This window comes from Theropithecus gelada, chromosome 11 (assembly GCF_003255815.1).
Source record: "Theropithecus gelada isolate Dixy chromosome 11, Tgel_1.0, whole genome shotgun sequence".
Taxonomy (NCBI): domain Eukaryota; kingdom Metazoa; phylum Chordata; class Mammalia; order Primates; family Cercopithecidae; genus Theropithecus; species Theropithecus gelada.
This window is the reverse complement of record NC_037679.1, coordinates 21,869,624-21,893,329: the sequence shown is the minus strand read 5'-3', so window position 1 is coordinate 21,893,329 and position 23,706 is coordinate 21,869,624. Positions and strand designations below refer to the sequence as shown.

The 23,706-nt window shown below is 43.5% G+C and overlaps 1 protein-coding gene across 1 annotated transcript in view; it reads left to right on the top strand.

Moving 5' to 3' along the window:
• PPM1H (protein phosphatase, Mg2+/Mn2+ dependent 1H) overlaps window positions 1–23,706 on the top strand; it is a 288,777-nt gene that overhangs the window by 186,136 nt on the left and 78,935 nt on the right. Inside the window, exon 5 of the mRNA XM_025402759.1 lies at window positions 9,037–9,121. Coding sequence (XP_025258544.1) covers window positions 9,037–9,121 — 85 coding nt within the window. The remainder of the gene's footprint in view (window positions 1–9,036; window positions 9,122–23,706) is intronic.

The window sequence follows — 23,706 nt, the reverse complement described above, 5'->3', positions numbered from 1 at the left end:
ACCCAAGCAATAGAAAGTGTGATTGGCTGTTTGGTGCCTCACAACGAAGACGTCCCCTTCTCCTAGTAGTGATGTATGAAGGGGAGGTGGCTTCCCCATCCTACTGCTACCTCCAGACCTCTGGGTGGCTGTCTGGGCCTGGAACTCTGGCAGTCCATGGTGGTAGGTAGCCCATAGGCAATGAATACGGTAATTGAGTTGGGAGTGGTGGTTTGGTTTGGTTTGGTTTTGCTTTATCAGTGTTACTGATTGAACACATTGAAAATTTCCCTATGACCACTGAATAAATCACACCTGGATGTATACTGTAGAGCCTGTGGGCATAGTTTCAAGTCAGTTCTTGGGTGCCTAGTGAAATATATGTATGTGACTGATACAGAATGCCCAGGCTACGGGGGGAGATCGCACCCGTTTAAACCTTTTTTTTTTTTTTTTTGAGACAGGATCTTGCTCTGTTGCCCAGGCTGGAGTGCAGTGGCATGATCATAGCTCATCACAGCCTCAACTTTCTGGGCTCAAGTGATCCTCCCATCTCAGCTTTCTGAGTAGCTGGGACTATGGGCATGCACCACAACACCTGGCTAATTTTTTCTATTTTTTGTAGAGATGAGGGTCTCAGTATGTTGCCTAGACTGGTCTCAACTCGTGAGTTCAAGTGATCTTCCTGCCTTGGCTTCCCCAAGTGCTGGGATTATAGATGTGAGCCATCACACCTGGTCTAAACTTCTTTATATGGCTAAGATTAACAAGCTCTAACCTTCAATTGAAGAGCTGATGAATTCTTTAGTCATGCATTTAATCCCTCACTTGGAACCTCTTCTTATACTTTTATTTTGAATGTGATTGGCAGTTCTAAACCTATTTTTCTGGGTCCTTTCCTTAAAGCACAAGTGATGTAGAAAAGTACAGGCATCTTTAGGCTTAACCAGTTCTTATTTTTATGAGAAGATTCAGTCACTGGCTTCTCAGTTAGTGGCTCCTGAAACAGATGCAGGATAGTTTTGTTGCTGTGCCTGAGCTCCAAATAACGGCCTCTGAGATGTGGTTGGGCCACCTAGTAGAACTTCATGGAGAGGTGCTTGAGGCATGTGGGGTTCATGAAGGGTGGTAACATTACAAAGATGAATCAGCATTCAGGAAGACTCTAGGTCTTCTGTGACTGCATAGCCAAATCTGGGCAAATCAGTTCCTCTTCAGATTTACAAAAGGAGCACACATTTCTTGTAACAGTCAAATAATACAAAAATATATAAAGAAAAGTTAACCAGGCGAGGTGGCTCATGCCTGTAATCCCAGCACTTTGGGGGACTGAGGTGGGAGGATCGCTTGAACCCAGGCATTCACGACGAGCCTAGGCAACATAGTGAGGCCTCGTCTCTACAAAGAAAAAAATAATAATTTAAAAAATTAAAAATAATAAAAAGTTTTAAAAAGAAAAATTAACTTTCTCTCCCACTTCCATAACTTCCTTGCCACTCATTCAAACATAATTATATGTTATCAAGCTGCCAGGTGTCGAGGTGGTCAGTTAGGACAATGAACCAAACTGAAAGTACCAATCGTTTCTTCTCTTACTGCAATAGTCCTGGCAAGAGGCAAAGAGGGAAGTGCTGACTCCCCAGGGTTCCATTTTTCCCCATAGGATGGCAACATGTGAAGGTCTGGCAGATGACATGCAGCGCTAGCAGGAGGGAGCCTCAGTGCCCAGAGCTCTGAACTAAAGGCTTTGCCATTTTGTGGACCGAGGGATGGAGGGCCAGGGAGAGAAGGGGAAGGACTATGAGTAGACTGAGTCAGAGCAGAGAAGTTTCTCAGTGGAGACTCTTAGGCTAGGGGGGTATGAGTCCTGGGCTGTAGTCCTCTCAGCGGCTGCAGTGCAGGGACTGTGCACCACATCTGGTGTGGAGAGGGCAGCTTCCCCCGTGAGGCCTGCTGGGCAGAGCCTTTGTAATGGCCTGTGGTCAGGCCTGAAACATAGCACACAGGATTTGGGCATGGAATCAGATTCCTCACGTAGATGGGATATCTATATATAGTTTTTGTTTTTACAAAAATGGGATTGTACCACTCATTACTCGGCAGTTTACTTTTCTCACTTACTATATCATGGATAACTCCAGGTCACAAAATAGAATTTCACTTTTTTTTCTTTTTTTCGCGACAGAGTCTCACTCTGTTGCCCAGGCTGGAGTGCAGTGGTGCAATCTCGGCTGACCACAACCTCCGCCTCGCAGGTTCAAGCAATTCTCCTGCCCCAGCCTCCCAAGTAGCTGGGATTATAGGCACCCACCACCACGTCCAGCTAATTTTTGTACTTTGAGTAGAGACAGGTTTTCACCATGTTGGCCAGACTGGTCTCGAACTCCTGACCTCTAGTGATCCACTCACCTTGGCCTCCCAAAGTGCTGGGATTACAGGTGTGAGTCACAGCTCCTGGCCTCTTTTTTTTTTTTTTTTTTTTTTTTAATGGCTGTATAATGGCTTATAGAATACAAACCAATCCATTCAACAGTTCCCCTTTTGACAGACATTCGGGCTATTTCCAGTCTTTGCCCCAATGAATAACGTCAAAAGTCTGAATTGTATGTATAGCCTATGTACTGAGTCTTTTATTACTTTAGAATGTATTCCCAAAAGTGGAATGACTGAACCATTGGATATGTAATTATAATTGTAATCAATGTAAAAGGTGTAACAATCCCCATTCCCATTATGAAAGTGAGTTTTACTCTATGGAAACTATATATTGTTGATTTTTTCAATGTTTCCCAACCTAATGAGCAAAATTATATATTGTTTTTACTTTAGCGTGCATTTTCATGGACTGGTGAGACTGAGCATCTTTTCATATCTTTATTAAACATTTGTATTTTTCCTCTGTCAGTTGCCTAATCATATTTTTTATCAGCTTTTTTTCTTCTGCTTGTTTGTTAAATGCCTGTTGGCACATGTCAGTCCTGCTCTGAGAACATCACACTGAGTTGAGATTTAACAAGAGTTAATATGATCCCTTTAAGAAAAATTGTAAAATCAAGTTAATATTTGAAGTGAGCATCCTGTTTTACCCTCCGTTTCTCTTAATCACTTAATATTTAGACTAGGGGAATAAAGGTATGTGTTTTTAACTCCAAAATATCACATTAGAGGAGAGAAGTAGCGGGATTTTCTAGGAATTAGTCTCTAACTCAGAATTCTCATTGGTTAGGAATAAATTACCTTTATCTTCTCATGTAGATAATATTTGGGGCAGGAACCAAAGGGAGTTTTTGTTTTTGAGACAGGGTCTCACTCTGTTTCCTAGGCTGGAGTGCAGTGGTACAGTCTCGGCTCACTGCAACCTCCCCCTCCCAGGTTCAAGCAATTCTCCTGCCTCAGACTCCCAAGTAGCTGGGCTTACAGGTGCCTGCCACCACACCCAGCTAATTTTTGTATTTTTAGTAGAGATGGGGTTTCACCATATTGGCCAAGCTGGTCTCAAACTCCTGATCTCAAGTGATCCGTTCCTCTTGACCTCCCAAAGTGATGGAATTACAGACGTGAGACACTACACCCAGCCTGAGTTTTTTAAAGTATTAATGTCTTGCTTTACCTCCTTTTCTCCCATTCTTGCAGTTGACTCATAAGAACACCCTAAACCTTACTGTTTATTGTATCACAAATAACGTCCCATCAATTTTACTGGAATTGATGTCACATAAATTTCAACTGTAGTCTTTAAAGGAGAGGCTAATCTTAACATTGGATAATATGTTTAAAACCATCCCCTCTGTATGGGAAGGGGTATTAGATGGGAGGTGTTTGCCAGTGGATTAGACCACCTCAACCCCAGCAACTTTCTCATTTAACCTCTGGAATGTTACTCAAATTCTGGTCATGGTGGTATCCACAAGTCTAGGTCCGAAGCCCCAGAAGGAAGGTCAGCGTGTGTACGTAGCTCTCCTGCACCCTCGCTTCCACAGCTTTTGGTTTTTGTTTTTTCTTAATTTTCCTTAGGAAAAACATCTCGTAAAATAATGAAATAGAAGCTAGGAAGTACAGGGGTCCTGTGATGAGAGACTGCAGCTTTAAAGGCATTTCTCTACTTTATTGATTGTTTAGTATGAGATTTGTCAGCTTTCACATGCACTTCGTTCCCTTTGAAACCCCTTTCCTCTCATTGCCCTCCTCCAGATTGGAGACCAGCACTGTGACAAATTGATCCCAAGATCAGAGGGATGAAAGAGAGAAAGATCAAAAGGAAGCAAGGATCACATAGGAAGAGGCATCGCGATGTAGGCACTAGGAAGGCTGGCAGTCAAACATGCTGTCATCTTTAATCCATGGATGCCTCTTAAAGGAAGAGCTTGGTAGTTCAAACGGAAGTGAAAAAATGTTCTGTACATAGATGGATTTGGATATAATTATCTATTTAAGAAAGTAATAAACTAGGCTTGCCCTGGTAGTCATATTGTAATAGAATGCAGATACCTCACTGTGTGTGAATTTGAAATTAAAAAGCAAAGTAAACATGGTGGACTGCTACCATTGCTGCCCTCTCCCCGTCCCTTGCCCACAAAGGAGAGGCGCTGCCTTGTTCCCCCTTCTATTTCAAGGCACTTCTCGGTGGTGACTCAGCCAGAACATTGTCCTCTTAGGTCTGCTGTCTTTTTGCAAAACCAACAAAAAGGTGTATGGATTTTTAAGGGCTCAGACTATAAGTTATATAATGTTGCTACTAAAGAAAGTCTTACTTAGGGCCATCGTTTCTGGATTCTTCTGTTCCTCCCAAGTCTAGCTCCCTTTTCATCTATTTAGCCACTTATCCATCAGCAAGCAGTTGTTGCACATCTGCCACGTGCTAGGCACTGAGCACTGGAGGTTCAGAGACAACGACATAGACTCTGCTTGGAAAATATCCGCCGGGTAGTTCAAGACAGCCATGGAAGCCAACTGTCATAGCAAGGACTGGTAAGGGTACAGCTAGGCATATGACACCACAGAGTCACAGAGAAGGGGCATGGAGGGTAGGCCAGGAGGACAACAGAAGGCATTCTGAGCTGACTCAGAGAAATGGGCTGGCCATGAGAAGGGAGAAGCAGATGTGAAGGGAGTAGCAAGAGTGAGGTTAAAGCGAGAAATACAAGCAAGAACCAGATAACAAAGGAAACTGGAAAAGCTGGGAAGCCATCACAGGGCTTTAGGTAGGCGATGTGGCACGATGAGAGCAGTGCTTTAACATCACCTTTGTGACCCTATGAAGCACGGGGCAGAGGAGGGCAGAACAGGGGCTGAGGAAGCAGTGGAGAGCTCCTGAGTCACGTAGATAAGCTCTGATGGAAACCAGAACCAAGGCACTACCAGGAATCAAAGAAAGAGAGGGATTCTTGTGCTGCTGAGGAGGTGAAATCTACAAGCCTGGGTGCCTATTTGGACATGTGAGGTGAGAAAAGGGAGGAGTCTAGAATGGCTGTCTGTCTTCTGGCATGAGCAACTGGGTGGAAGATTGTGTTGTTCCCGGAGACAGAGAATACTAGAAGACAGATTTGGGAGGGGGCTGGGGACGGGATCATTAATTTTGTATCTTATTAAGTATGAAATGCCAGTGAATATATTGAAGTGGATATATCTGTTGGCAGTTGGCTGTTCCAGGCCGAGCACAACAGAGATGCGTGGGCTAGATAGGTTGTCTGGACTCACCAGCGTATGTTGTTGTTGAAGCTATTTATCCATTCAGTAAATATTAAGAGTATACATTCAGGGCTATCTGTGAGCATGCAACCTGCGCACCACACAAGGCCCTGCTCTCAGAAGGACCTCACATTTGATGTAATGCTCTGCTGTGGCTGTCTTGAAATTATCCATTTTTTATCGGGGGGCCCTTGTTTTTATTTTGCACTGGACCCTGAAATTACATAGCCCTGCCTACAATGGCCTGGCACTGGTTGCAATAGTAGGGCTGCAGTGTTGATCAAGACAGGCATGGTTCTTGTCCAGCTTACAGGCTAGCATGGAAAGCAGAGAGTTAAGTAATCAATTATAAAATATGATGAGTTCTGTATTAAGAGAGGGACCAGGCTAAGGGAACACTTATGGAGGGATAGTGATCTAACCCAACCTAACCTAACCTTGGTGGCTGAGGAGTTAGGGAATGAGACCACCCAGGGAGTATAGTGAGACAGAATCCTAGTCCACAACACCAAAGAAGGGATGGAGAAGTCGAAGAGAGAATGTCCTGGGAGTTAGGAGGGAAACCAGGAGAAGTTCTATCCTTGGTGCCAAGGTTAGGAGACAGTCAGATGCTGTCTGGGAGATCAGAACGATGACATGCCAAAGGGATATAGCAACAAAAGGGCCGTTTGTTGACTCAGGTGACAGTAGCTGGGTGTAGAGGAAGGCAAGAAGTTAATTTACTTCTGTTTGAGGGATCCATGTGAGGTGAGGAAGTAGATAGACCCTGAATGTAGATTATTATCAATTTATGAGGCTTAGGTTCTTAGGAAAGAAAAATGGACTTTTCAAAGGTGGAGTTTGGATTAGGAGAGTATCATCTGTTTGGTTTTGGTTTTGCTTTGATTTTAAACAGAATGCTTTAGCATGGTTTTGTTCTATGGGCAGAGATCCAGTGGAAAGAGAGGTCAGAAATACAGGAGTGGGAGGAACTGACATTGGGAGAACCCCGTGTGGGAAGTGACAGACAGACAAACTCTGGTCAGGAAGAGAAGGTGAAAAGATAGCTGAGGAGCAGTGAATGTCTTGCTGAAGGCCCCTCTTTCCTCTGTAAAATCACCCCATGTGACTTGGTTAAATGAACATCTGCTGCCTTTTAGTTCTTTTCTCTTCCTGCCTCAAATTCAAGGAACATTTCTTCTAAGTTCTTTCATCTGCTCTTTTAGTCAGCAAACATTCAGTGGGCCCCTGCTCTGTGACAGGCATGACCTAAGTCTTTGGAGTCACCAGGCCCCTGAGCTCCTGACACTCAGTTCCTAGAGGAGCTGCTTTCATGGCCTGATTGGGCATGCTGGCTCTTCCTAGTCCACGCCTGGGAATTCAACTGCAATTCAGGGGCCGTGCAGAAAAAGAGGAAAAAGTTAAGAGTAGCTTTAGGCAAAATCTTGAAAGAGGAGATTACCTTTGGAATTTATCACATAATAACTTTCACTCCAGCTCCCCGGATTCTCAGGGGCCCTCTAGATCCTGTAAGATTAGGCCCAAACCTAGAATTTCCTGACCCCGCCCCCTTTCAAATTCTCCTGTGTTTCTCCATCCTGTCAAAACTCCTACTCCCTTATTATAGTCATACTCACCTGGTAATTAGAACAAAGACCATTGGAATTAATTCACGCTGATTCGCGAATGGTGGATAACACCTTAGTGGGGGTGGGGTAATAGTGATCGCATTTTCCAAGTGGCTCCTGTTTATAAGAAGGGATCTTTAAACTTGTCATATTTCAGACAGCATAATAAAAGTGATAAGGAGTATTCGAAGAGGCCTCATCTTCTCACAGTCAGTTCCCCTAAACTTTTCCATTTTCTCACAGCTTCCACTGTTGTGTTTTTTTTGTTTTTTGTTTTTTTTGTTTTTTTTGCCTGGAGTCATAAGTTCTCTAAAGCCCCTAAGATTTTTGTCATCATTCTTTCCCTTCCTGGATGTACCCCCTACCCTTTCCTGTTTCTATGACAGCAGCAACTAGGGCACAGGTGGTGAGGGGTTGGGGGTGGGGTCATGACAGCTGCAGCCATTTATAGGGATTGTTTCCAAGTCAGGGACTGCCTCTGCATTGGGAGGGAGGGATGCCCAGAGGCCTCTTGGCACAAATAATGCAGCCTCCCTAGAATGAAGAAGGCATCCACTCAGAGCTGAGCTGATCGAAGGCATTTCCCATGTTGGTGGCTCCTCACCGAGAAGCATGTCAGCTCTCAGGTCTCTAGCTCCCTGATGCCTGGGAGCAGTTGGGTTCATATAGAATGCAATTCCCCAAGCCACTTCCATTTGTTGTAGAAATGACAACATTCTGCCACAACCGATCGATAGCTGAAAAGTGGCTGTCAGGAACCACTTTGGAATCAGAAGGTCTGAGAACAGGAGGCACCGCTGGGAATAAGCCCAGGAAAGGTTGCTCATGGTTATCGATCCTGCAGCCTCTCCTGTAGACATCTGCTTCGGGGAATGCTGTTCCCTCAAAAGTCCTTGACTGGGCAATAGCTCTTAGATACATTTTTTTTGGAGTGTATGAGTTTCCTGAGCCTTGAGATGAGTGGTTTTTTGTTGTTGTTGTTGTTGTTGTTTTTTCCTGGACCCAGGATATCACCCTAGAAACTCAACAGTTTAGGCCACACATTCTCAGATTTTGACGTGCTTATGAATCACCAGGGGATCTTATTACAATGCAGATTCTGATACAGTAAGTTGGGTGGAACCTGAGATTCTGCATTTCTCACAAGCTCCCAGGTGAAGTCAATGCTGCTGGCCCACAGGATCATTTGAGTAACAGGGATCTGGAGCTGCACTGTCAAATACATTCAACACTAGCCATGTGTCACTGCTTAAACTTAAAGCTACGTTCATTAAACTTCAATAAAATGAAAAATTCAGTTCCTTGCCTGCACTAACCACAATTTAAGTGCTTAGTACCCACATGTGGCTAGTGCCTGCCATATTGGACTGCACAGACAAAAACATGATCACAGAAGGTGCTGTTGGATAACCCTGGGCTAGAGAAGGACTCTGTTGCATCATTCATTCATTCATCCATCCATCCATTTATTCACTGAGCATTTGTTATGTGCCAAGAAGTATGCTTGGTGCTGAAGCATTGAGGCACACTTCCAACTAGCAGAAAACGTAAACATAAGCTGACTAGAATGCAATGCACTTAAAAGAGAGATGCCTCTCATGTGGTGAGGGATCCAGAGCTGGGAACGGTGAACCCTGCCATGCAAGTGGGAGAACAGAAACATCTCTTGGCATTTCATGTGTGATCTGAACCAAGCAATGGTTGTGACAGAATCGGAGCATTTATGAGATTGGCTACTGACAATGCATTTTCACCATTTCAGGGCCATAATCGTCAGAAATGGAGAAATTATCCCCATGTCTTCAGAATTTACCCCCGAGACGGAGCGCCAGCGACTTCAGTACCTGGTAAGAGTCATCTAGGCTTGGCAGAGGGCAGTGGCATCAGGGATGGCATCGGAGCTGTTCTGGAGGAACACGTTGCTACTGACATGGGAGCAGGCTCACCGCATTCAAATGACATATGGTATTAACTCCCCCCCACACACCTTCTGGATCACACATCCTGGCTTCGTGTGTGACGACACACTCCACCTCCGTGAATTTATTATTGTGGCTGATTTTCTCCCATCTGTGACCAATTGAAAACATGGTGTGCTCTGGTTTGTTTTTTTTTCTAATGGCTTCTTATGTACAATGTGAGATGTAGTTTCAAAAAACACAGATACCTTCTTCCATGGCCTGCTACTCACTTTAACTCAAACAGGGAATTTGGTCTGATTCCCATCATGAGGAAGAATCTGCCGACATGGCAGCTCTAAGGTCTCTGCAGACACGCCACTACTTCATGCTCAGATATGAAGTCTTACAGGCCCTTTGGGAAAGGTGCAGGTGTCAGAAAATCTGTTTCTATCCTGAAAGTAAGTTCTCTATGTAGATTATTCTCTTTGGAATGAAATTATGAGCAGACTCAGTTTTCTGGGAAACAGAAGAGACTCACTTCCTTGTCTTCAAATTCCAGGGGCCAAGGGTATTAGGCTTAGAATCTCGGTTTAAAGTGACTCTGGTAATCATCCCAGGTGACTTTGGGGCAGATACCTCTAGGGACTAACCCTGTGAATCGTAGTTCTGTGGATGAAATATTTTCTTGCCAACTGGATTTCTTTGTAGACAACACAGCTAAAGTAGTGCCCATCTGCTCTTAGGAAAGAATTGATCCAGGCTACTCAAAAAGGACTTTGTTCGCGTCTCTGCATTTCAGTATGTGTGGTCAGGATTTAATTAATTTGGTTGATTTAGAAGGTAACTCTGCACTTTCCCTCCATTCCATGTCTGTGTTTTCGATCGTTTTATTCTATGAACTGTGTCGCTTTAACTACCTATTTGGTGTATAAGATAGCAGGAATCCAAAATTATTGTAAACACAGTACTTCAGTCTTTCACCTACTGTTGCTTTCTAACCTTTGTGGTGGTGTCTTAAGCTGATAAACTTGCAACCACTACTAGGGAATCCAAGCTTCAGACCTCATTGTTTTCTTTGGTGGTCTAGGCCGGTGGAAGGGACCCCACCGCAGCCAACAGATCTTCATTCTGGCCCCAGCTGTGTTACCAGCTGGATAGTTTTGCACAAGTTTCTTAACCTTTCCTGACCTCGGTTTATCACTTGTGAAATGGAGAGCTAGATGATAGGGTCACCAAGGGCCTTTGAGCTGCAAGGGTCCCTCCAAGTAGAATTAATTACAGCTGGCCTTTCTGCCACCTGTCTGACTTTGTCCACTCTATTCCACAAGGCTATCCAAGTGACCTTATTATGCACCTTGTCACTCCCCTGTCTAAAAGCCTTTGGCTCCCCACAATTTACAGGATGCAGACTGCCCTTCTTGGCCGTCCTGAAATCCTGGCCTCTGCCCACATCTCCAGTCCTATCTCAATCTTGCTACCAGCACCACTGCCACCAGGCATCCCATGCTCTAGCCACAGAGAACTACCTTCCATTTCCAGGACATATCATGATTTCTCTGATCTCTCACCCCCATGCCTTTGGAAGTGTGGTCTGCCTGGATGGCCTTGTCTTTCTTTTCTGTCAGGAAAACTCCTTTTCATTCTTTGAGACCCCAGCACAAATGTCACTTCTGCAAAGTGTCCCCTAATCCTCCTAGGGAGTCAGTCCCCAGTGCTTGTACCACAGCATGCACATCCCTGTGGTGTGGCTCTCAGTGTATGGTGTTGCTTGTTCAGGTCTCTCCCTGTCTTCAGACTGAGTTCTAGAGGGCAAGCCACCTACCTTCGTCACCTCATATTGCCAGTATTCAACACAGCCCCTGGCACAGAGGAGATATGGAATCAGTATCTGTTTACTGAATAGAAGATTAAAAACAGGCGGAGCACAGTGGCTCGCGCCTGTAGCACTTTGGAAGGCTGAAGTGGGAGGATTGCTTGAGACCAGGAGTTCAAGACCAGTCTGAGCAACATGGCAAAATGCTGTCTCTACAAAACAAATCAAAAAAAAAAAAAAATTAGCCAGGCGTGGTGGTGTGTGCCTGTAGTCCCAGCTACTCAGGAGGCTGAAGTGGGAGGATCTCTTGAGCCCAGGAGGCAGAGGTTGCAGTGAACCGAGACTGCACCACTGCACTCCTGGGGCAGCCGGGGTGACAGAGTGAGACCTTGTCTCTTTAAAAAATATATATATATTAAAAACAATATTCATATTGCCTTCTAGATTATTACCAAACAGTCCTTTCTCTTCTGTGCTCCACCCAAACATTTCACAGCTGGGTATGAAGTCTTTGCCTCCCTTGCCTCTATGATCCCCTATCTTCATCACCTCCCATTGTGTTTTTGTTTCTTGTTTTGAGACAGGGTCTCACTCTGTCGTTCAGTCTAGATTGTAGTAGCACAACCATGGCTTACTGTGGCCTCAACGTTCTAGGCCCAAGCAATCCTCATACCTCAGCCTCCGTTTAGCTAGGACTACAGGTGCGCCACCATGCCTGGCTAATTAGTTTTTTCTTTTGTAGAGATGGGGGTCTCACCATGTTGCCAGGGCTGCTCTTAAACTCCTGGGCTGCAACAGTCCTCTCACCTCAGCCTCCCAAATTGCTGGGGGTTATAAGCGTGAGCCACCATGCACAGCCCACCTCCTGCTCTTTACTGAAACCCATTCCCTATTCAGGTTGCTGTTTTCCTATGACAGGCAATGAATAATAAGTTAACTTTTTGCACTTTCTGTTTTAAAATGATTTCATCTTTTCATGTTACAAGAATGGACCTGGGAGGTTAACTTGGTTGGGGGAAGTATAGGAATGCTGACATTTTCAGATTCCCAAATGTCAGTAGTATATTTTGGGATAGCTGAAATAAGATGCATGTGGCTTCAGATCTCAGCTTTGTCACGTAAGTGTATGTAATTTCCACAGGGAACTTCAATGACTCCCTATTTCTTCATCAGTAATGGGATAGAAAACTTCAGAAGGCCGTGTAAGGACTAACACATGCCGTACTGTTTTGTGACACACAGTACTACTCATTGAGCTATTGTTTGAGGAATTAAAGTCTTACCACTACAAACCTGTCTTCATCTGTTTGGGCTGCTGTAGCAAAGTACCATACACTGGGTAGTTGATAAACAACAGAATTAATTTCTCACAGATTTGGAGGCTGGGAAGTCTAACATCAAGGTGCTGGTAGAGTCAAGGTCTGGTGAGGGCTCTACTTCCTGGTTTGTAGACGACCATCTTTTTTTTAAAAAAAAACAAAAAACAAAAAACTTCACGTGGCAGAAGGAACAAGAATGATCCCTGGAGCCTCTTTCTTTTTTTTTTTTTTTGAGACGGAGTCTCGCTCTGTCTCCCAGGCTGGAGTGCAGTGGCCAGATCTCAGCTCACTGCAAGCTCTGCCTCCTGGGTTCACGCCATTCTCCTGCGTCAGCCTCCCGAGTAGCTGGGACTACAGGCACCCACCACCACGCCCGGCTAATTTTTTGTATTTTTAGTAGAGATGGGGCTTCACCACGTTAGCCAGGATGATCTCGATCTCCTGACCTCCTGATCTGCCCACCTCGGCCTCCCGAAGTGCTGGGATTATAGGCGTGAGCCACCATGCCCAGCCTTGGAGCCTATTTTATAAGGGCACCAATCCCATTTATGAGGGCTCTACCCTCATGACCTAATCACTTCCCAAAGGCCCCACATCTAAATACCATCACACTGGGGATCTGGCTTCAACATGTGAGTTTTAGGGAGATACATTCAGTCTGTAGCAAAAATCCCACTGGCCTGCAAACCAGGATAATTTTTTTCTTGTTTTTATTTAAGAGCCATTTCTAACATTGCTAAGATTAATGCATAATTTGGTGTCGCTCTTGAACACTCAGTGTGGACACTATTAATTCACAGAACCGAATCTAATGTCTGAATTTTTAAAAGGTGAGAATGCTGTCCATATCCTTTTTAATCCTTACTCCTAAATCAAATGGGTTGCTCCAGTTTATAACTAAAAACATTTCTCCTCAGACATCAGGAGTTTAAATGATCAGAACATAAAATACCCTGAGTTAGAATACTCATAGCATAAAATAATCTAATGGTGAAATCTTTATGGTAAAATATTTGAGGGAATTAGAGATTAACAGTGTAAAATCTTGAAAATAGTATTGGCCAGGCACAGTGGCTCACACCTGTAATCCTAGCACTTTGAGAGGCCAAGGTGGGCAGATCACAAGGTCAGGAGTTCGAGACCAGCCTGGCCAACATGGTGAAACCCCGTCTCTACTAAAAATACCAAAAAAATTTAGCTGGGTGTGGTGGCATGCACCTGTAATCCCCGCTACTCAAGAGGCTGAGGCAGGAGAATTGCTTGAACCCAGGAGGCGGAGGTTGCAGTAAGCCAAGATCGTGCCACTGCAACTCCAGCCTGGGCAACAGAGCAAGACTCTACCTTGGTGGGGAGAGGGATGGAGAAAATAGTATCAACTTTGAGTGGAAAATAGGAGTGTGATGTGGATTTCTCCCAGCCCAGCCCAGTCATGAGTCATGTGACCTCTAGCTTCCCCTCACACTATGTCTCTGAATCTCCTTTCTTCCTGAATGAAATGGGTAGCAATACTTCCTTTCAGGTACTCATAGCATGCTCAGAAATTAAAATGAAAAGTAATTGCATGGTAATATAAAATACAGTATACTGTGTTATAATTTTAAATGCATGTAATCCTACTGATTCATTATTTTAAACATTCATTCCTTTGACTGATTACAAAATAGTTCAGTACAATGATAGTTGTATCATCTTCTTTATGGGGCCTCACCAGTTAGTAGTCACTGAAAAATAAACAGTGTATTCCTTCTTCTTAGGCCAAATCAAATTTTATTTTTAGGGTGTATGAAGAAACATCTATGATCGAGTCATTTAAACTTCCGGGTCCCTAGCCACTTGCATTGAGCAGATGTCTGCTGTCCGGGTCTGTTTGACTTGTAGAAATGGTTAATGCTTTTCTTGCTAGTGGAGAAGGTGATCAGAGTCCTTTCTACACGAAGCATTTTGATCCACATCGAAGAGGAATGTTCAGTGTTCTTGGTATGCACAGTCTGGACATTCGGGGATTATAGAACTGGAAGCAGATTACAAGATGATGGATGTGGCAGGCACATTAATTTTGTTTGGTCTTGCATTCTGACCTCAGAGGGCCCTTCATGCGGCTCTCTGGGTAATGTGAACTTTGTTTCATAGATTCCCAGGCAGGGTGATTAATTGAGCAGGCTTGAGGGTTTGACGTGTTCACACGGAATGTGGCAGGTGTGTGATGAGGAGTTCAAGGGATGGGCACGCCTGCCCCAGTGCCAGGGAGAGCTGATGATCCTCAGTCGTGACTAACCTTTTCTCTTCTGTTGCTGGGTTTTGTTTCTAATGTTTCCAGGGTGGTTGAAATAAAATATTTAAGGGGCTTCACCAAGCAGGACAGAATGTTTTGGTAGAGTCAAGGCTCTGGGTGATGGACATTTCACAACAGATTGTACTGCTCTGATGCTGTGACCCCAAGGAAATCACCCCTACCTTTGCTTCAGGTCACAGCCAGAAATGGATTTCCCTCAGGAGACCTCCAAAGCCCTGAGGTTTGAGAGTGATAGTTTTCCCTCCATTCTGCCGAGACATATTTATAAACGCTGATTTGATTACATTAAGATGTGCCGGTGTCATCATATCTTCAAATAACGTCCTTCTGTCCTTGCAGAATAATCCAAGTTTGCAGCTGTGTCTCATCAAGGGCAATGTATAGAAGAGATGAACATGGGTTTCAAGTACACATTTGATGAACACAAGTGCAACATTATCCGAGGTGATTTCTTGCGATGTCCTTGGAACTACCCCCAGCTCTCAACGCCGAGCCGGGTTCTGTTTGTCTACTGTTTCCCTGGTGCTGCTTGGCTCTCTGGGATTTTTCCTGCTCAAGAATTATCTCCAGAGAAGTATTCCTTAAGCCTGAACCTGCTCTGAAGACAGGAGGCTATAACTGGGGAGGTTCAAGTGTGCTGGTGGGTCAAAATGACAGGTACACCACCTTGTCATCCCACCTAACCTTGAGAGCAGGTGGCTAAACCCGGCAAGCCTGGCTTTATTCAAAAAGAGACAGTTTCACCATCTCTCGGCTTTGCTCCTTAGGAGAATGTCTGAGTCATTTAAAAAATCCACTCCAGTCCCACCTCCTTCCTCATTTAACCCCTTTTAGTAAAACGGCATATGAGGTTCAAATTTTCTCATTATAAAATGGCAAACTAAAAGCTATTGTGGCATTTTTTTCTATGTACAGTAGGTTCCCTGGATCATATAGAAATTTAAATGTGAACTTCTCTTAAAATCTTCATAAACGAGGCAGAATTTTATTCATATTCAGTTCTGTAATAGTTTATACATACAAGCTCGGTTCTTGTTACTTTGAGATTTTTGACAACAAATTAAGACCCGGAGTTCTTTATGAAAGAATCCAACCTATACATATTTGGATCTCAGCCATTTCACATTTTTTCTTCATTTTTTTAAACCCAAACCAAGCTATTCTATTCCTGCACTGTAAATCAGGCAGCCAGCCTTGGCTCTGGAAAAGCTGTCTCATTTGACTGTTAGCGTGACCGTTAGTGATCACCAGTGGCTTGGCTGACATTATTCATTTCATTTCATTCTTGACCTTAGACTTTCTATCTTGATAAATCATCTTGAATTGCAAGGCTTCCAATCTGCTTCTCATATAATCTGATGAGATTTTCCCCCTCTAAGGGCAAGAAAAAGGAGAGATTACTCAATTAAAAAAAAAAAGATTTGTATTATACACAGAAAATTCTCATTTCGATTGCTTTCTCTCAACTGCTGTGAAGTCTGAACATTTAAAAAATTAATTAATGTATAAGTTTTAGGCAGAGGATTCTAGTTTTTAGAGAACTTTACAAACTATTTTCTATCATGGAATCTGCCATCTCATTTATCTTATTTAACAGGAGTATTCTTATTTTCCACATTCTGCTGATGGGGTGGAAATTGGAACAACTCCTTTGAAAAAGAGTTTGGCAGTCTCCCTAAAGTTGAAAGTGCTGTGGTCCAGCAGTGTTACTCCTAAGTGTGTACCTAACAGAAATGTGTACGAATGTTCACCAAAAGACCAGAGCGTGCATAGCAGCACTGTTTGTAATAGCTTAAATGGGAAACTATCTGAATGCCCTTGGAGACTAGAATGGGTAAATAAATAATGAAATAGTCACAGGATGGAATTAACGTACAGCACGGAGAATGAGCAAGTTGCAATTACACACAACATGTGTAATTTCGCAGACTTAATACCTAGCAAAGAGGGCATTCTGTGGGATTTCAGATGAAGCACAGAAACAGACAGGACCAGTCTTGAAGTCGGAATAGTGCCCCTTTGGGGCAGTGGTAGTGATTGGATGGGGTCCTGATGATGGGGTGCTGGTCCCAGGATGCTGGTAATGTTCTGTTTCTTGATCTGGATGCCAGCTACACAGGTGTGTTCAATTTGTGAAACTTCATCAGCTTGTATGCATATGAGAAGAGCACTTTACCACACATAATTCACTGAAAAGTTTCAGTAGTTTCGCTTTATTTAACTCTATGTATCCTTTCTTTAACTGCACATTACCCTTTGCAGGAGGGGCCATCTTTGGTGCCGATGTCTGCACTCCTGCCTCCTCTCTGCCCCACTCTCTTCTCTCCTAGGAGTACCTTCAAGTGCCGTGCTGTCTCCCACTTCTCTGCCTTTGCTGTGGCCACACTTGCCCCCAGAGCTCTTGCCTGACCAACTCTTAAGCTCTTTTGCAGATTCTCTCTGATCCTCTTCAGTGTGTGACCCACTCCGTTCCTTAGTCCCTGCGAATGGCTCCATTTCTGCCTGTAAGCCGTCCTCAGCCTCCCTCACTGGTGTGTGTGAGCTCTGAGCAGAGGGGCCTCTTTTTGTGTTCTTTGAGCCCCAAACCCTTAGCCCCTGATACTTAGCCTATGTAAGGGCTGAAATGTTAGTTGCATGAATTCCATTTGTCTGGATACCCAAAGCCCTGGGACAGTCTCCTTGGCTGACGCTACTCACTGGCCAGCTGACCACAAAGCAACAGGAAAATGAAAATGGTCAAAAGGAGGAAGAAAATGAGGAAGCATTTTGTATTCCCTAGCTTGCAATTTGGAGTAACCTCAAAGTCCCATCTTTGTGTCCACTGCAAGGCTGGTGCTCCGCCCTCCGCTGGAGCCCCGGTCACCTTAGACTCCTCCCATAACCAGGTCTAGTTTCCCTCCCTGGGGTCTGAGTTCCCTGCTTCCGGCTACTCTTTTCTCCTTGCCCTGCTGAGGTGCTCAAAACTCTCCCTGAGCCCAGGAAGGTGGAGCTGGGGGCCATGTGCTCTAGAGTGAGACAGCCTTGGGTTCAGGTTGCTCACCTACTCTAGACTTCTGGCCTCCATCTTCCCTAGTGAGAGGCTTACTGGAAGGTTCTGGAAGGTGCCTTTTCTTCAGGCTTGTTCCCTGCTGTTATGCCTCCATCCGTCAGGTACTCAGAGACTTTCTTTGGGGTGGAGTTGTTGTATTTTTCCACAGTGCAAACTCATCTCCCTTCTCTTCCTTTGAAACCAGTTTCTGCTCAGGACTAGAGAGGAGAGTGGCCATAAAAAGATATCCAATTCCCCTATTCCAACTCTGGTGTCCTGCCCTGACACAGTCGGTTATTCCAGCATCCTTTCCTGAGAGGTGTTCTTGTTCCTGGCCAGATATAACCATGTTTGTAAGTTTCCTTTTTTTAGCTGCTCAGATCACTAAGTGACAAGGATATGTCCTATTCTCTTTTTAACAAACCTGTGCTCTTTGGAGTCCCTAAGAGTCTTGGTTACCTGCCTTTGGTCTTGCTAGGGCAGAGGTTATCAAGCTTTCTCCCCCAGGTGATATTTGTGGCACACACATGAATTTGGGGTATACCTCCACCCTCTCCCCTCATTTAGTAGCATTCTGTTTTGTTTCCTTGAAGGAAAACCTCAAAATTTAGGGTTAAAATGGAGGTACAAGAAGAGATCCTTTTTTTCTTTTTTATCGCAGGGTGGGCTGGTACACTTTAAATTGCATTTTAAGGTTGGGCGTGGTGGCTCATGCCTGTAATTCCAGCACTTTGGGAGACCAAGGCGGGTGGATCACCTGAGGTCAGGAGGTTAAGACCAGCCCGGCCAACATGGTGAAACCCCATCTTTACTAAAGATACCAAAATTAGCCAGGCATGGTGGCACATGCCTGTAGTCCCAGCTACTCAGGAGGCTGAGGTGGGAGAATCACTTGAACCCAGGAGGCTGACATTGCAGTAAGCCAGGATTGCATCACTGCACTCCAGCCTGGGCAACAGAGTGAGAATCCATCTCAAAAAATAATAATAATAATAATAATTGCATTTTAATATCAACTGCTAATTTATAGGTTTCTCATCTGCAGGCTTATTAAGTAAAGAAGAGACATAGCATTATTATTTAGATATTCTTAGGATTTGTAAAATAACATTACGGGGTTTTAAAAACCACATGCAGCCATACATATGTGTTTTTATGGGAAGACATCTATCAATTTATAAGAAGCTAACTAAATCCAAACTACGTGGGTCCAGGATGGTTTTTATACAATATGGGCCGCAGTTTTAACTTTTTCAAAAGATTGAAGGCTGTGTTATTTTATAGTTTAAATAATCACTAAGTTGTGATTGTGTAGAGCAGGTCAGAATGTTCTGCATTCATTCTTCTAGCAAATACTTACTTAGCACCTTTACTATGTTGGGTGCTATGCTAGGCACTGGAGTGTAGCTAAGGTTTTAATAATGATGAACACATGGCCGGGCATGGTGGCTCATGCCTCTAATCCCAGCACTTTGGGAGGCTGAGGCAGGCAGATCACCTGAGACCAGGAGATCGAGACCAGCCTGGTCAACACGGCAAAATCCTGTCTCTACTAAAATACAAAAATCAGCCGGACATGGTGGTGTGCACCTGTAATCCCAGCTACTCAGGAGGCTGAGGCAGGAGAATTGCTTGAACCCAGGAGGCGGAGGTTGCGGTGAGCTGAGATCACACCACTGCACTCTAGCCTGGGCAACAGAGCAAGACTGTCTCAAAAAATAAAAATAAAAAAATTAAAATGATGAACACATTTAAGTGTAGCTGGTATTCTCATATACCCAATGGCTTATATGACTAACTTGCGTCACTATGCAGGTGTTTCTAACATAAATAAATCCAAATAACATCACCAAAGAGAAAAGGTCAGAATGTATCCAGCATATCAGATAAATAAGGAATGTTTAGGAGACTATCCAGAATTTTTATTTTGCAGACAGAAGTGGGATGTTAATGTGAGTTTGCCCCTCTTGGATTTGGTCCACAATTTTAATAGACCAACATCCCTTTGAAATGTGGCTTAGGAAGGGGCATTAATCATGTATATATATTTATGAACTGCTCAGTTATGGACAATGGGGAGTAACAATACCAAAATTGTCCATGCATCTTGTAAGTTTAAAGTTAGGAAATCGACCGGGCATGGTGGCTCACACCTGTAATCCCAGCACTTTGGGAGGCCGAGGCAGGTGAATCACCTGAGGTTGGGAGTTCTAGACCAGCCTGGTCAACATAGTGAAACCCTGTCTCTACTAAAAATACAAAAATTTGCTGGGCATGGTGGTGTGCACCTGTAACCCTAACTACTCGGGAGGCTGAGGCAGGAGAATCGCTTGAACCCAGGAGGCAGAGGTTTCAGTGAGCCAAGATTGTGCCCTTGCACTCCAGCCTGAGTGACAAGAGTGAAACTCTGTCTCAAAGAAAAAAGTCAGGAAATTATTAGCAAACTGTCAAATTCCTGCCCCAACACTTTACAGACTTTGGGCTTATTGCTTATGATAAATTCAAAGTGAAATCATTTTAAAGACTCAGGTCTCCAGAATGCTGACTTGAGCAATGCTTCCAGAGGCACAGACCAGTACAAATGAAGTAATTCTAGCCAGTCATGGTCACCTGAATTCTGGGCAGGCCCTAAGAAGTTTCCAAATCCCCAAGTTGTTTGGCCACTCTGCTTTTGCCGACAAAACATATCTGTGCTGGCCTGATGGGAATCTGCAGCTTCCACATCCCCACGTTGGAGCCAGGTCCCTGCCCTGGTTGCCTCTTCTCCAGGATTTTGACTTTCCCTAAAATTATTAGAACAAGAAGCAGTAACGCTTTTCTCAACAATCTTTTAAAACTTGCTTTAAACACTGGGTTCTCAAAAAACTAAGTTTTAGAGGGTTTTCTTTTCAAATGAAAGTAATCTGTGTCCAATGGTCAAAATATCCATGATTATGGGTACATTAAAAAGAAAACCCTCAGATAACCTTTTTTAATATTTTGGTGACTGTACATGTGTAAACATGTGTGCATATAAGACTATATAGACTTTTATGATTGCACAAAAAGATAGACTAACAAGCATAAATGTTTTCCTCTGAAAATCAACAGGTTTTTACAAATTGTGTGCAGCCATGTATTTTAGCATCTCATTTTTCATTAAGCAACCATATGTTTGCTCTGTTTGTACCAAGTTCTTGAGATGAGTTCTTTTAACACCATTAACTCCATAGGGTTTGACATATGCAACAGCAGTAAGTATTGAATGTGCTGGTAAGGAGGTGGGCGGTGATTTTTTAAAAAAGAGAGAGTGGCAAAAATACATCACAGGTACACATGGTGTACTTATAAATTATATGGTAAGCATGATTATGACAGAAAATGAATCATGCCACCTGTGCTGTGTCAGTTAGCAAGAGGGAAGAAAAATTAGAAGGATGGAGAAATCTAAGAGTGTGGCATCAGTATCAGTTGGGGAGCAAGTATGACAGTATTTCCTCAGAACTAAGTCACCTGTTTGCTTTTTAACATATCTGAATTTTATATTTGATTTTTGCTGCCAGCCAGGGGACAGACATGACATGTCATCTCCTGGACATACGTGAACATCAAAAGGGCAGACACCTGCAGGGGTGGAAAAGATTTCCTCACCCATCACAAGGTCCCCCATAACAAAAGACAAGATAAACAAGAGAAAACCTTACAAATCTCTTTAAGTTTTACATGACACAGGAGACTTTATGAGAAATTGAAGACCTAAAGAAATAGGTAAACTTGTATATTTTTATGCTTAAGTTTGAGGAAGACTGGACAGTCATGGAGAAATATAGTTGGATAAAATGGGTATGATCTAATGGGAACAAACTGGGGAGAATTTAGCAAGGCTCTTTGTTCAGATTCTTCTGTATCCCTGTGTCTTCAGAGTTAGAGATGTTTCTTTCCTCTGGATATGGGGAGGGCACCTCTGGAATGAGAATCCTGTGACCTGCTTCAGGGGAGAGGGACAAGGGGAAGTTGAGAGACTTTCCTGTTTCTGCTGTTTCCTCAAATGCCAAGGTGCCATATTTTGGGGTAGAATGACCTGAGTACCATCACACCAAACTTTTGTGGGATGGGTGTCCAGCAGCTTGGAAGAAAATCCTGCAGAGAAAAGTGAAGGGCTTGTTAAGCATCACTGGATCCAACTAATTGTGCGGAGGAGTTTGAGGAGGTGTGAATCAGACTTGTTTAGCCACATTCCTGAAGTGGGAGTCAGAAGTAAGCTGGCTCTAGATCATTGCAAAGCAGGCTTAAGAACTTCCGCACCCCTGGCTTTGAGGCTTCCAGTGCTGTGTGGATTATTTAAAAAATGCTGCATCACTGTGCTCTCATGAAACACACAACACTTCTGTGTGGAAAATTATGAAAATTCATGATTCAGAGTTGAAAAATGATGAGAGCAGCTGGATTCTAAATGTAAAAGTTTTTGAAACCTTAGCCAACATACTTCACTTCTATATCCCTGATTAAATATGTCCAATAGATAATAAAAATGTGTCTAGGTCTCAGTTGTTACGAAAAGGATAAAATTAAAATTTGAAATGTGAAGAAAGAATTATATATATTTTAATTGGCATCTTTTTTTTGTTTCCTAGAAGTAATAAAATGATGGTGCACCTCATGGCATATATGTTTGATGAAATATCATAGCCTGTTGTTATCCTGGGAGAAAGCAAGCAGTTTGTGGAAATCATGAAAGGCTCTGTGTGTGAAGGTGCCTCAGAGCGACACAATGTTTAAGACCCTTTCAAACCTGCACATCCTCAGAGGGAGAGGTTAGGTGGCCCCTGCAGTTATCAAAGCTGTTGAGGAGTTCCCAACTAACCCGCAGACATCTGCTTCAACAGATCTTCTGATACAGCCGCCCAGGCAAATGGATACCAGCCAAAAACAGCCCAAGTGTCCCTGGTTTAAAGCACCATCAAAGGGCCCACTCATCCTCCTGTTAGGAGGCAAAGAGCCTGAAATCTCCACACTTACCCTTGTTTGGGGAGAAGAGATTTCTTACCCATTCATGGCTGATGCCCCTATAACAAAAGACAGATTAACAAGAGAAAAGCAAACAAATTGATTTAATATAAGCTTATGTCACACAGATGTCTTCAGAAATAAAGCCCCAAGGAGACAGGGTAAACTGTATTTTTAGGGACAGTCATACAGAAGTTTGATCAAAGGACAAAAGAGTGTGATCTAATGGTAATAAACTCAAGAGTAGGGGTATTTATCAAGGCCTGTTTGTTCAGCGTCATCTTGGCATCCCTGTGTGGTATTTCTTTCCTCTGGGTATGGTGCAGTGCCCCTCTGGAATCGGGTCTTAATGATCTGTTTTCAGGGGAAGGTCAGCTAGGTCTCATGGCTTGCTTTAGAGGAGGAGTAAGGGGAATTCTTCCTAGTTTCTATGGCCTGCTTCTAGTTTCCTCAAATGCCCAGGTACCACTATTTGAGGTAGTGTGTCCTGAACACGCATCACCTTCTTAGACACAGGGTTTGTTAAGAAATGTGCTCAGGAATGTCCTTTGGATTCTTACCTATTTGTTAATAATACATATGTAATGCCACATATCTGTATTTACACACACAGAGAGCCTTAGTCTGTTTGGTGCTGCTATAACAATACTACAGGCTGAGTAATTTATAAAGAACAAAATTTATCACAGTCCTGGGGTCTAGGAAGCCCCCAGGATCAAGACACCAGTATCTGGTAAGGGCTTTGTTGCTCTGTTTTCACATGGCAGAAGGGGGAAGGGCAAGAGAGTGAACTCCCTCTCACCAGCCCTTTTTCATAGCAGCATTAATTCACAAGGGCTCTACCTTCATGGCCTAAACACCTCCCAAAAGGCCTGCCTCCCAACATTATTGCATTAGGGGTTAAATTGCCAACACATGAATTTTAGGAGACACATTCAGACCATAACATGTCCATTTGTATACAGATGGTTCCCAACTGACTTTTTTTTTTTTGAAATCAGGGCAGCCTTCATTTTACAAAACAGAATGAAAGTGACGCTACCTTTTTTTTTTTTTTTTTTTTGTAGCTATTCTTTTTTTTTTTTTTTAAAT